Genomic DNA, 13,544 nt, shown 5'->3' with positions numbered 1-13,544 from the left:
TTGAAACTTTGGTGATTGTAATACATAGTGACGCTTCTATTAAAGGTATCCAGGGGAGATTCTGAACATTAATTGCCTTTGTATGCAGACAACACCATGTTTTATGTGTCAGAGCCATTGCAAAGTCTGCTGTACTGAATAACTTTGGAAAAATGATCATATGTGTATATCAATATGTACAGTGAGGCAGATAAGTATTTGAACACCCTGTGATTTTGCAAGTTCTCCCACTTAGAAATCATGGAGGGTCTGAAATGTTCATCTTAGGTGCATGTCCACTGTGAGAGACATAATCACATTGTATGATTTTTTAAATAATTTATTTGTATGTTACTGCTGCAAATAAGTATTTGAACACCTGTCTATCCGCTAGAATTCTGCCCCTCACAGACCTGTTAGTCCACCTTTAAAAAGTCCACCTCCACTCCACTTATTCTCCTAAATTAGAAGCTCCTGTTTGAGGTCGTTAGCTGCATAAAGACGCCTATCCACCCCATACAATCAGTAAGACTCCAACTACTAACACGGCAAAGACCAAAATTGTAGACCTCCACAAGGCTGGAAAGGGCTACGGGGCAATTGCCAAACAGCTTGGTGAAAAAAGATCCACTGTTGGAGCAATTATTAGAAAGTGGAATAAGAGAAAGTAGATAGACAATAGAGAAAGCAAGATCTCACCTCGTGGGGTCTCAATGATCCTAAGAAAGGTGAGGAATCAACCCAGAACTACACGGGAGGAGCTGGTCAATGAAAAGAGCTGGGACCACCGTTTCCAAGGTTACTGTTAGTAATACACTAAGACGTCATGATTTAAAATCATGTATGGCACGGAAGGTTCCCCTGATTAAACCAGCACATGTCCAGGCCCGTCTTAAGTTTGACAATGACCATTTGGATGATCCAGAGGAGTCATGGGAGAAAGTCATGTGGTCAGATGAGACCAAAATAGAACTTTTTGGTCTTAATTCCACTCGTCGTGTTTGGAGGAAGAAGAATGATGAGTACCATCCAAAGAACACCATTCCTACTGTGAAGCATGGGGGTGGAAACATCATGCTTTGGGGGTGGAAACATTGATTTTCTCAGGTGTTCAAATACTTATTTGCAGCAGTAATATACAAATAAATTATTTTAAAAATCATGCAATGTTATTTCCAGATTTGTTTTTAGATTATGTCTCACAGTGGACATGCACCTAAGATGAAAATTTCAGACCCCTCCATGATTTCTAAGTGGGAGAACTTGCAAAATCACAGGGTGTTCAAATACTTATTTGCCTCACTACAAAGCTACAAAGTGAATATACAAGAGTGAATCAATCATCTTTTTCAATCAGTTCCAATCTTTCTGATGAAAACATTTTTCTCAAACTTTAATAACCTGGTATCATCATTTATAGGAAAAAATGTACACATCTGCAAAAATATTTTACAGTACCATAGAGATCATGGAGGACTGTCACTACATCATTTCCAGTATTATTACTGGGCTGCCAATATTGGTGCAGTGTTGCACTGGTCAGAGGTTGTACGTAATAGGGATTCTAAATGGTTGAACCTTGACAATTTGTCATGTCAGTTTGCCTCTCTACAGTCTTTTGCTTTGTTCAGAGCTACATTTATCGCAATCATTAGATAAATTCTCCTTAAATCCAGTGCTTAAACATTCATTTCAAATCTGGGCACAATTTTGTAGAAATGTTGGTCTTAAAAATATGTCAATATATGGCCCAACTGTGAAAAACCACGTTTACTCACTCGGTCATTGATGACTCTTTTACACTTTGGGCTGCAAATGGTCTAGGGACAACTGGATACAAAATTGCTAATTGTGATCATTTTGAAACTGAACTAGGTGTGGCGGGAATGATAGAGGAGAACCTTGATTCGGTTTTCACTTTAAATAATTTAATAATAAATATCGAACAACCACTGCAGAAATTTCACCTGGAGAATATAAAATTGCTAAGCCTCAGGCACACAGGTAAGCTTTACTTAAGGAGGTCAAGAGGCAATTCTAATGCCACAATGTTTATTGAAGAAGGCAAAAATAGTAAAATTGCAATTATTTTTAAAACTAGTTTTTGCTTAAAATTCAAATATAAACTTTTGTTAAAAGACAGAATACAGGGCAGTGCAAAATGACGGTAGGTCAAACGGTGAATTGGAGAGAGTGCCGTGGCCCAAGGTGAGAGCGTGAGAAGTAGGGTTGGAGACAGGGCGGACAGTACCGGTGGGGAAGAGGAGGGTCGGAGACGGGAGAGCAGAGCAGGTCCAGGGAGCAGGATCTGGTGAGAGCAGGATCTGATGAGGAGCAAGAATATCCATCCATCCATCCATCCATTTTCTTCCGCTTATCCGGGGCCGGGTCGCGGGGGCAGCAGTCTAAGCAGGGACTCCCAGACTTCCCTCACCCCGGACACGTCCTCCAGCTCCTCCGGTGGGACCCCAAGGTGTTCCCAGGCCAGCCGAGAGACATAGTCCCTCCAGCGTGTCCTGGGTCTTCCCCGAGGCCTCCTCCCGGTGGGACATGCCCAGAACACCTCTCTAGGGAGGCGTCCAGGAGGCATCCTGAGCAGATGCCCGAGCCATCTCAGCTGGTTCCTCTCAACGTGTAGGAACAGCGGCAAGCAGCCGCTTGTATCCGCGATCTTGTCCTTTCGGTCATTACCCAGAGCTCATGACCATAGGTGAGGGTAGGAACGTAGATTGACCGGTAAATCGAGAGCTTCGCCTTCCAGCTCAGCTCCTTCTTTACCACAACGGACCGATACAGCGACCGCATCACTGCAGACGCTGCACCGATCCGCCTGTCAATCTCACGCTCCATCCTTCCCTCACTCGTGAACAAGACCCCGAGATACTTGAACTCCTCCACTTGGGGCAGAGACTCACCACCCACCCGGAGAGAGCAAACCACCTTTTTCCGGTCGAGAACCATGGCCTCGGATTTGGAGGAGCTGATTCTCATCCCAGCCGCTTCACACTCGGCTGCAAACCGCCCCAGTGCCTGCTGCAGGTCCTGGCTCGAAGAAGCCATCAGGACAACATCATCTGCAAACAGCAGAGATGAAATCCTGTGGTTCCCAAACCAGACCCCCTCCGGCCCCTGGCTGCGCCTAGAAATTCTGTCCATAAATATAATGAACAGAACCGGTGACAAAGGGCAGCCCTGGCGGAGTCCAACATGCACCGGGAACAGGTCTGACTTACTGCCGGCAATGCGAACACAGCTCCTGCTCCGGTCATACAGGGACCGGACAGCCCTTAGCAAAGAGCCCCGGACCCCATACTCCCAGAGCACCCCCCAAAGGACACCACAAGGGACACAGTCGAATGCCTTCTCCAGGTCCACAAAACACATCTGGACTGGTTGGGCAAACTCCCATGAGCCCTCGAGGACCCGATGGAGAGTATAGAGCTGGTCCAGTGTTCCACGACCAGGACGAAAACCACACTGCTCCTCCTGAATCCGAGGTTCGACTATCGGTCGGATTCTCCTCTCCAGTACCTGGAATAGACCTTACCGGGAAGGCTGAGGAGTGTGATTCCCCTGTAATTGGAACACACCCTCCGGTCCCCCTTCTTATAGAGAGGGACCACCACCCCGGTCTGCCATTCCACAGGTACTGTCCCCGACCGCCACGCGATGTTGCAGAGACGTGTCAGCCAAGACAGCCCCACAACATTCAGAGACTTGAGGTACTCAGGACGGATCTCGTCCACCCCCGGAGCCTTGCCACCGAGGAGCTTGCCAACCACCTCAGTGACTTCAGCCAGGGTGACGGACGAGTCCGCCTCTGGGTCCCCAGTTTCTGCTTCCTCCTCGGAAGACGTGACAGTGGGATTGAGGAGATCCTCAAAGTATTCCTTCCACCGCCCGACAACATCCCCAGTCGAGGTCAGCAGTTCTCCACCCGCACTGTAAACAGTGTTGGTGAAGCACTGCTTCCCCCTCCTGAGGCGTCGGACGGTTTGCCAGAATCTCTTTGAGGCCGTCCGATAGTCCTCCTCCATGGCCTCCCCGAACTCCTCCCAACCTTGAGTTTTTGCCTCTGTGACCGAGCCGCGGCACGCTTGGCCCGCCGGTACTCATCAGCTGCATCAGGAGTCCCACGAGCCAACAAGGCTCGATAGGACTCCTTCTTCAGCTTGACGGCATCCCTTACTTCCGGTGTCCACCACCGGGTTCGGGGATTGCCGCCGCGACAAGCACCACAGACCTTACGACCACAACTACGAGCAGCCGCATCGACAATAGAGGTGGAGAACATGGCCCACTCGGAGTCCATGTCTCCAACCTCCCCCGGGATCAGGGAGAAGCTCTCCCGGAGGTGGGAGTTGAAGACCCTGACAGAGGGCTCCGCCAGATGTTCCCAGCTGACCCTCACAATGCGCTTAGGCCTGCCAGGTCTGTCCGGCTTCCTCCTCCGCCAGCGGATCCAACTCACCACCAGGTGGTGATCAGTTGACAGCTCAGCCCCTCTCTTCACCCGAGTGTCCAAGACACGCGGTCGGAGGTCAGATGACACGACAACAAAGTCGATCATCGACCTCCGACCTAGAGTGTCCTGGTGCCACGTGCACCGATGGACACTCTTGTGCTTGACCATGGTGTTTGTTATGGACAAACTGTGACTAGCACAGAAGTCCAATAACAAAACACCGCTCGGGTTCAGATCGGGGAGGCCGTTCCTCCCAATCACGCCCCTCCAAGTGTCACTGTCGTTACCCACATGGGCGTTGAAGTCCCCCAGGAGAACAACGGAGTCCCCGGTTGGTGCACTGTCTAGTACCCCTCCCAGGGACTCCAAGAAGGCCGGGTACTCTACACTGCTGTTTGGCCCGTAGGCTGATACAACAGTGAGAGACCTGTCCCCGACCCGAAGGCGCAGGGATGCGACCCTCTCGTTCACCGGAGTGAACCCCAACACGCAGCGGCTGAGCTGTGGGGCAATGAGCAAGCCCACACCAGCTCGCCGCCGCTCCCCGCGGGCAACGCCAGAGAAATGGAGAGTCCAACCCCTCTCAAGAAGTTGGGTTCCAGAGCCCAAGCTGTGCGTGGAGGTGAGGCCGACTATATCTAGCCGGTAACGCTCAACCTTCCGCACAAGCTCAGGCTCCTTCCCCCCCAGCGAGGTGACATTCCACGTCCCCAGAGCTAGTCTCCATGTCCGGAGATCCGGTCGTCGAGGTCCCCGCCTTCGACTGCCGCCCAGCTGTCTCAGCACCCGCCCCTCATGGCTCCTCCCACAGGTGGTGGGTCCACGGGAGGACGGCCCCACGTCGTTCCTTTGGGCTGGGCCCGACCAGGCCCTGTGGGGAAAGGCCCGGCCACCAGGCGCTCGCTGCCGAGCACCCACCCCAGGCCTGGCTCCAGGGTGGGGCCCCGGTAATGCCAGTCCGGGCGACGTAACTGGCCTTGTTCTTTTTCTTTTCATGGGGGCTTCTGAACCGCTCTTAGTCAGACCCGTCTCCCAGGACCTGTTTGCCATGGGTGACCCTACCAGGGGCATGAAGCCCCCGACAACATAGCTCCCAGGATCATTCGGGTGCTCAAACCCCTCCACCACGTTAAGGTGGCGAACCGCAAGAATATCCAGTAAGTAAAATCCAAAGAGCGCAAAAACAAGAATGGAGCCAAGCAAGAAGTACCACAAAGATACGCAGACAATCTAGCGCCAGGTGTCAGGTCCAGGCCGCCGGGACGTTGTCTCAGGCTCGGGCCTAATAATAATAATAATAATGGAAATATCTTTTCCACCCATTATTTTTCTCCTAAACTATAAAAGCTACAGTCATGTGACTTTCTCAAATTGTGCCCCATCATAAATAAGGCCCATGCAAATCTTTTCACAAGTCCAAGACAAATCTACTGTCTTATATACATTTTTGAAAATTAATTTTTAAGAGGGCGCTAGAGAGTCATTTGGAGAGATAGATTTACATATCAGTGTGTTCGGCTCACAAATGTGCCTAAACTCTGTATCAGCTTTTTCCCAATAAAAATTGTGTGAAATAGAAATATTTTTTTTGAAATATAAAAAAATTAGCAATTTTGTTGAAAATTTGTCATGACCACACCCAAAGTCAAATTCAACATGTAATTGATAATCTTTCATCACAAATGAGTTTTCAGTCTTTGGCCAAATTTGAAGTGTTTGTGATGAAAACTGTGCGAGGAGATGTCCTGAATAAAAGGGTGTGCACTTTTGTCATTCCCGGGTTTGATCCAATATGGCCGACTTCAGGTTCATGTCCCCGACATGTTCTATTTTTTGATGTGAGGGTCACATTTTTACGTTGACTTTTTTCTGGGTCAGGCTCCCATTGGCCCCATGAAAATCAAAGTTTGAGGCGACGCTACTGAGTCGTCTTTAATTATTTTTTCACAGGGTCTTTTGTGACAATTAGAGCTCATCGAGTTCTAATTTTTGATACTGCTCACTGCCATGTCGGGGCGTGTTTACTACTTGATTTTTGCCATTTTCTGGGCTCCGAATACGGTTTTAATGTGTCCCTTGCCGGGACATTGTCCCATGCTTGGGCCTAATGATAATAATAGTAATAATAAATATACAAAATCAAGGTTAACAGACAAAGGGATTATAACAAAAATAAAAATAATAAAAATAATCCCATCCAGGTTTGAATCCCCTCTATACAATAATTGCAAATTTTCTCCATCAAAAGAGATCAGCAGGAATTACATTATACAGCATACATATTCATTATGTACCATACATAAAGAGAGAGTGCAGCGTATACATATTGTGTATCTTCCATGAATGATAAAGGCATCCAAATAACACAAAACCAGATACATAATACAGTATATTCAGATCTTGATTTTGGTCAGTAGGTTGGACCTGCTTTCTTTGCTCTTCTTAATTTTTTTCTTGGCACAACTCTGCACACAGTCTTCAACTTTCTCCAGTATCTTTTTAACTCTCTGAAAGCTCCTCTCTCCCTTCAGCTGTCCCTCCTGTCTGCACTCTGGGAGCTCTCTCACTTCAAGCATGCATTGTAAGCTCATGAGCCGACAAGTTGATCCACATTTTTGGTAGTAGTCCTCAGCATGTTTCTTGAGATGGCCCCAGCAGCACTGGCTCTATGCAGTACTGGTGCATTTAAGACTGGTCTAACCTGCTGACCAGAACAGGACAAAACACACCAAAACCTCTCACAATCTGTAGGCTTTGTTGACATGGAAACCTACCTGCAATGTGTTGTCACGATTTCAAGCTCAATTTCACAAGAAAATGGCATGATACTCATTACCAATTTTTAAAGTGTGAAATCTACTGTAGACTTTTATGTCAGCTTGTCCAAGTTCACTTTGATGTCAATCCCTAAGTCTTTAAAATGACACCGTCATATTTTATTATTAATATGAGCCTTGTATGCTGCTGTACTTTAATATTGATCTGATATCTGATATAGAGCTAGACTAATGGATAACTCCTTTCAGTATTGATTGTTTCAGAATCGATAAGTATGTGGATATATATATATATTTTTTTCTTTTTAATAATTCCTACTGCAAAGTCTGTGCAGCTGTAATCCTAGTAAATTATACACAATAGGGACATGAAGACTAAAAATAAACGTCTTTCATTCATGACAGATTATTAGATATTTAGCGGTGTGTAGGATCAATAGGATCAATCTGATTTTACGCTTTCACTGTCACTCTCTTAATATTCTCTCTCTCCCACCTCTCCCTCTCTCTCTCTCCATTCTCCCTCTCTCTCTCCCTCTCTCTCTATTCTCTCTCTCCCTCTCTCCCTCCCTCTCTCTCCATTCTCCCTCTCTCTCTCTCTCTCTCTCTCCTTCCCTCTCTCTCCATTCTCTCTCTCTCTTTCTCTCGCCCTCCTCTCTCTCCTCACATGTTATTGAAGACATTGCTTATGTCATATGGGCAGGACATATCCGTGCTTATAAATGGGGCTTGTGTTTGGGCTACTCTACTTCTCTGCCTGCACTGCTGCAGACATCGTGGTGTTGAAAAGCACCTGGTGGCCAGAGCCGGAGGGGATGGACCTGAGTTATCAGGTGGTCACATCTGTCCTGTTGGGGGCACTGATTCTGTGTGCGATCATAGGAAATGCCTTTGTGGTGGCAGCTATTGCCCTGGAGCGCTCTCTGCAAACTGTGGCTAACTTCCTGATCGGCTCTCTGGCAGTCACTGACTTGATGGTGTCTGTACTGGTGTTACCCATGGCTGCTCTGTACCAGGTGTTGGACCGCTGGACCTTGGGGCCGTTCGTCTGTCACGTATTTGTGTCTTTAGACGTTTTGTGCTGCACATCCTCCATCCTGCATCTGAGTGCCATTGCCCTGGACCGATACTGGGCCATAGTCACACCCCTTCATCACCTGCGACGCACCCGCCGCCGTGCTGTTGCCCTCATTGGTACCACCTGGCTGGTCAGCTTTTCAGTCTCAGTGCCTCCTATGCTGGTCATGCGCAGCCAGCCACGGAGCTTGGCCCATGACCGCGCCAACCCACGCCAGTGCCGCATATGGCAGGAACTCTGGTACACGGTGTACTCCACCTTCGGGGCCTTCTACATCCCCCTGGCACTCATGCTAGTGCTCTATGGGCGAATTTTCAAGGCAGCACGCTTCCGCATTCGCAGGAGCACACACAAAGTTGAGAAGAACAAGGTGTCAGACTCCCGGCCTGCCCCTTCGCCCGAGTTGATGCCGTCACATTGCATACGGAGCTGCAGCCGCGTGGAGCCGCTCAACAGCACAGTGCCCCCTGCTGATGAGGAGTCTCTGGAGATTGTGGAGGTGGTGAGCTCCAAACTCCACCCCCTGCCTTTCCACAGCCCCCGCCCACTGTTTCAGTCCCACAGTCAGAGCAGTGAGGCCGAGAGGAAGCTGGCCCTGGCCCGAGAAAGGAAAGCTGTCAAGACCCTAGGCGTGATCATAGGCACCTTCATCCTGTGCTGGCTGCCCTTCTTCATCGTGGCCCTGGTCATGCCCTTTTGCCAGCACTGCTCCATGCCCCGCTGGCTGCATGACGTCATCAACTGGCTGGGCTACTCTAACTCTCTGCTTAACCCCCTCATCTACGCCTTCTGCAACAAGGATTTCAGGCGCGCCTTCAGCAAGATCATGCACTGCCGCTACTGTGCGCCCTGACACATCGTTCACTACAGAGCATCCACTGACCACAACAAAGCAAACACTGACCCTCACAGGGACAAGCATGTGGAGGGTTCAAGTTTTTGTGCCAGTTTTGTAGATTTAGAAATGCTTATTGTGCCTGGACAAACTTAAATTCTATGATTGTGTTTTGACATGTTTGTAAATTATTATGAATGTGAAAATAAAGTGAACGCCAACAACCATGTTGTGTTTTGTTCCATGCTATCTTAACTTGTATCAGAAGACTTTTATTGCCATCGTCTGTGAACACAGTTCACAAACTAGGAACTTGCTGTGGTGATAAAGTGCAACATAAAACACACTGAATAAATACAAATACAAATAAGGGGATGCACAAAGTTAAAAAGATATGCTTAAAAATAAAATACTTAAAAGTAGAAAATATATACAACAGTAGCATCAGAACAACAGTGCAAACATGGCTTATTAAAGTGACCGGGATATAAAGTGTCCAGTTTTGTACACATATGTGTATCACTGTGGCTTTAAATGGCTGCAAATGACTCCTTGTGACCCCTGGTGGCAATAATGTTTACATATGTTCAGGAATGAGGTCTGAATTACATATCCTGTAATTATACATTGTTAGGTGCATATGACTTAGAAGACTCATTTCACTAGTTCAAGTTCCACAATTTCTGTAATGGTTATAATTTTACCTCCAGCATTTTCTCTCATTTTTTCATCTATTAATTATGGATGGAATTTTGTGACAGACAGGAGATATAGAAGGATTGCTTTTTCAATCTCAGCACTACTTCCTGTGAAATACCAAGTCCAAAGTGCTTCAAAAAGCCTAGATGATGCTTGAAGTGAGTGTAGAAAAAAAGCTTTCTAACATGTTAGAAAGTTGTTCCCTGGGCCAGTGGCACAGATGGAAGCAGCAGAGGTGGTTTCATGTACATCACGAGGCACAGAGGTCCTTCTGTGATCAAAGCTTGACCTGAGAATCAGAGACCAGAGAGTACTCCAACAATGGACAGCTGTTCTCTCACACCTGCAGCCATGGGGCTAAAGTGTGTGGCCTGCATTGAAAGAGTAGCATCATGGGCGATGTAGTGCTTTTGTTTTTTGTTTTTTTTAGAGTGAAGCTGCAATGCAATTTAGGAAAATAAGTTTGTAATTCAATAGGTCTATAACAGTTCAGAATACTGAGCCTTTTTAAATGCATAATCATAATAGCACAAGCCCTCAGCAGCACAGCATAACATATTTACTATTTAGCATTGTGTCATTTGAGACAGAGCCTGGTTATTTAACCAAATTTAGATCAATCAAAAACATAATCAAATTTGGATAAATCACTTTAGCTTGGGAAAAAATGAACAACAAAACAAACAACTACAACAAAATAATTCAAAAGCAAACAATAAACATTAAATGAGAAGCATTTATTGCAATATAACCTAAACAAAGAGTAGTAGGTAGGTTGTTAGTTCTGATGATTGTTCCTAAGTAAGTACTGTGTAATCCACTGGACCCACTGCTGTTTAAACCAATAACAGCTCAGAGCGACGAGTGTTCAAACAGGATGACTCGTGATTGGCTGGAGAGACTGGAGAGGCGGGATGATCGATATGCCCCAACCCGGGAGTACAATTCTGCATCGGAACATGCCCCCCAGGACAGGTGAGGGCTTGGGGGCGTGGTAAGCCTGACAGGTGGGGGGAGCAGGGAGGGTGTGGCTGGGACTACAAGTGGGGGGATGATCAGGGGCATTGGCTCTACAAAAGGAGTGGCTTGGTAAAGAGGCAGGGCCTGTCCAGGAGGTGTCACAGGGAGAGGAGGCACTGACATCAGGGGGGTCTGTGATGTCACCGTGTGGATTAGAGGTGGACCAGGTCCAGGGCAGCTTTTTGTCCCCATCTTAGCCTCGTCCTTATAGAGTGGTACATGTTGGAACCTATAGGTGGCGCTGTGGTAAAAGCCGTAATACTCCAGCGCATGTCTTGCTCTTGCCATCTTCAGCCTGAAAAGAGACAGTAGCAGGGTTGGTGAGAGGTAAAGGTGGCAAATGCAGTAAAGAGGCGGCCTACTGTAGAGATACAAGACCTGTGCCGCAGCTGGAGCAGTCTGAAGAGGAGCAGAAGCACAGCCACTCCAGCCACAGTCACTAGGAGGACAGCCAGTATCACGTCCCCATCAGACCCCTCCCTGCCAGGGCAAGGGGAGGGCGCGGGGGTGGTTGGGTGGGACACCACCCCACACTTTGGGTTGGTAAAGGCCCTCATAGCTGCATGGAAAGGACACTGAACAAAAGGCAAATTAAAGAAAGTTACACAGGAAAAGTGCTGTGCTCACCTGCACTCACCTCCATCATATCCATCACTGGGAAACATTCACATGGTGCTGCTGTCAATAGAAAAGCTGAGAAAAAATATGTGTTAGTACTTTGATGGCATAGCTGCTGTTCCACACATCAGGTTGGTGCTGCATTTGTAGTAATCATATTGAGCAGCCCTGCACAGAATGTGGCAGTGGAACTGAGTCTGATCCCTCAGGGGATAGTGCTCTGACCATTCCTCTTTACTTTAATGTCAGGCTAAACCTAACAAGCAGCTGTCATCTCCAGCACCTCTCTGTGAGCGCTGTAGCTTCATGTCAGTGTTTGGAATGTGTGAGGGAAAGGCTAATGCTCCAACACAAAGTGAAAAGTAAAGTGTGTTCTGTCATGTATAATGTATAATAACACTTGTTTCATAACATGCTGAACTCCAGGTTACAAGGACTGTTTTAATCCTTAAATGTCTGTAAATCTGAGTGATCTTTGAATAGACAAAGCAGGTTAGACTTTAAAGTGTACTTACAGAGTCTGGAGCCATGGCCTTGGAGGAGCGAAGCCTGTTCAGAGCAGGTTCCACAGTGTGGGGCTGTGTTGACTGAGGGGAACATGCAGGAAGCAGGCCCTTCCCATCATCACAGCAACAGGAAGCCAGAGGAAGAGGCATGTTTCCTTCAGGATCTTAGCCTTTGTGTGCAAAGTGCAGACTTATGTGCAGATCTAAACTTAAACTGGTGTAAAAAAAAAACAAAAAACAAAAAAATCTTTTAAAACGTTAAAACATAAAATCTCTCTGTCTAAAACATGTACAAAAGAAAAAAGGTCACTCAAGTTTAGTTTAGTTTAATTTATTTGGGTAGTTTTACATTATACATTACAGTGTACATTAAAATGTAGTGCTTGTGGGTGCCTACCTCCATACAGTTTACAGCTACACACAGGGTGTTTCATGTATTATTACCAACTTTCTACTAAACATCATTGTCCACCATAGTGTAAAGATCTTTGGTTCACCATCACATGAATAGACATTCCATCACAGCTAAATCAATAAATAGGTCACATGTCACTTTATTCTCTTCACTCTGAGCACAGAGAGGGCAGGCACTTGCAAAAACATAGCAAAACTTAATTTTGCAGCCGGAGCGGTGAGCGGTCTGAGGCCAGACCCAAACATCACTGCAACACTCTCTGATGAGTGGCATGCCAGAGAGATACATAAGAGATATATACTTCTAGTATGTTTTGTCTGCAAGTTATCAAAATAGAACTTGACTCTGTATTGTGAAAGTCCTTGCTTCCTTAGGGATGGACAATTGGACAAAATATCGTGGATCATGTTGGAACAATATTTGCAATTCATCAGAAATGTGCTGAAACATGTCTCTGAGTTTGAACTCAGTGTGTGATTACAGAGATGCAGTCAAATCACTTCAGCCCATCTTTTGGAAGATTTTATTTTAACTGGTTCTGTATTTTTTTTTCTGTCAGATGCTTATAGACAATATATACTCAGTGTTCTAATTTTACATACCTTGTTTCTATGCAAGAGACTGTAAGTGAATAGAAACAAATACATTACATATACAATACATACGTTGTAAACTTCAAGTTGACAACTGAAATAAATATATAAATAAATATAAAATGAATTTTCCCCTGTTTTGACACTCCATCTCCATAAAAGACAATAGAACAAAGACATATTTACATATTGCCATGCTTGTCAAGTGTCCCTCAGAAAGCTGTGTCTGATTGCAATTGGATTGGTAAATGGCCTATCTCCGTGGGCAGCTCTTCACTCAGACCTCCGGGTCTCTTCTCTGCTCATTGTCCCACGTTTAGGGCCAATCAGACATTCCTCATCTGGGCTCCTTGGCTCCTGGAGAGCCCTCGTGTGGTCATGTGTGCCACTTTGCTGATTGCAGCCCTCAGAGTCCACGTCTCCAGCCGGTGCTTCAGCTACACTCCCCACCCTGAGAGACTGCTGAGGGACAGTGGAGATGCTCTGGAAGAGTTATAGAAGGGCCAGTGTGCTGTCACATGCTTAGAGTTGTTAGAGATACAGCCATTATATCCCTCAT

At 46.6% G+C, this 13,544-nt stretch overlaps 2 protein-coding genes across 2 annotated transcripts; one reads left to right on the top strand and one right to left on the bottom strand.

The window, feature by feature from the left end:
* Positions 1–7,943: 7,943 nt before the first annotated feature.
* LOC117391371 (5-hydroxytryptamine receptor 1A-beta-like) lies at positions 7,944–9,152 on the top strand. Its single transcript, XM_033989158.1, has one exon. The coding sequence runs from the start codon at positions 7,944–7,946 to the stop codon at positions 9,150–9,152; it is 1,209 nt and encodes a 402-aa protein (XP_033845049.1).
* A 1,464-nt stretch (positions 9,153–10,616) lies between these two features.
* LOC129457386 (uncharacterized) lies at positions 10,617–12,046 on the bottom strand. The gene is made up of 4 exons (XM_055231847.1): positions 11,987–12,046; positions 11,491–11,546; positions 11,232–11,428; positions 10,617–11,148 (listed from the first exon to the last, which is right to left on the bottom strand). The coding sequence occupies exons 2-4, from the start codon at positions 11,503–11,505 to the stop codon at positions 10,686–10,688; spliced, it is 675 nt and encodes a 224-aa protein (XP_055087822.1). The 5' UTR covers positions 11,506–11,546; positions 11,987–12,046; the 3' UTR covers positions 10,617–10,685.
* Positions 12,047–13,544: the final 1,498 nt, after the last annotated feature.

This window comes from Periophthalmus magnuspinnatus, chromosome 23, assembly GCF_009829125.3.
Source record: "Periophthalmus magnuspinnatus isolate fPerMag1 chromosome 23, fPerMag1.2.pri, whole genome shotgun sequence".
Classification (NCBI taxonomy): Eukaryota; Metazoa; Chordata; class Actinopteri; order Gobiiformes; family Gobiidae; genus Periophthalmus; species Periophthalmus magnuspinnatus.
Note: the sequence above shows the minus strand (reverse complement) of the source record. Positions and strands in the feature narration are given on the sequence as shown.

What these genes read in the sequence shown, in the direction of transcription:
- LOC117391371 (XM_033989158.1), top strand. Translation starts at nt 7,944, where the DNA reads ATGGGGCTTGTGTTTGGGCTACTCTACTTCTCTGCCTGCACTGCTGCA.
- LOC129457386 (XM_055231847.1), bottom strand. An exon ending in CTGCTCCAGCTGCGGCACAG is followed by an intron (nt 11,149 to 11,231) that starts GTCTTGTATCTC and finishes GTCTCTTTTCAG; the next exon opens with GCTGAAGATGGCAAGAGCAA.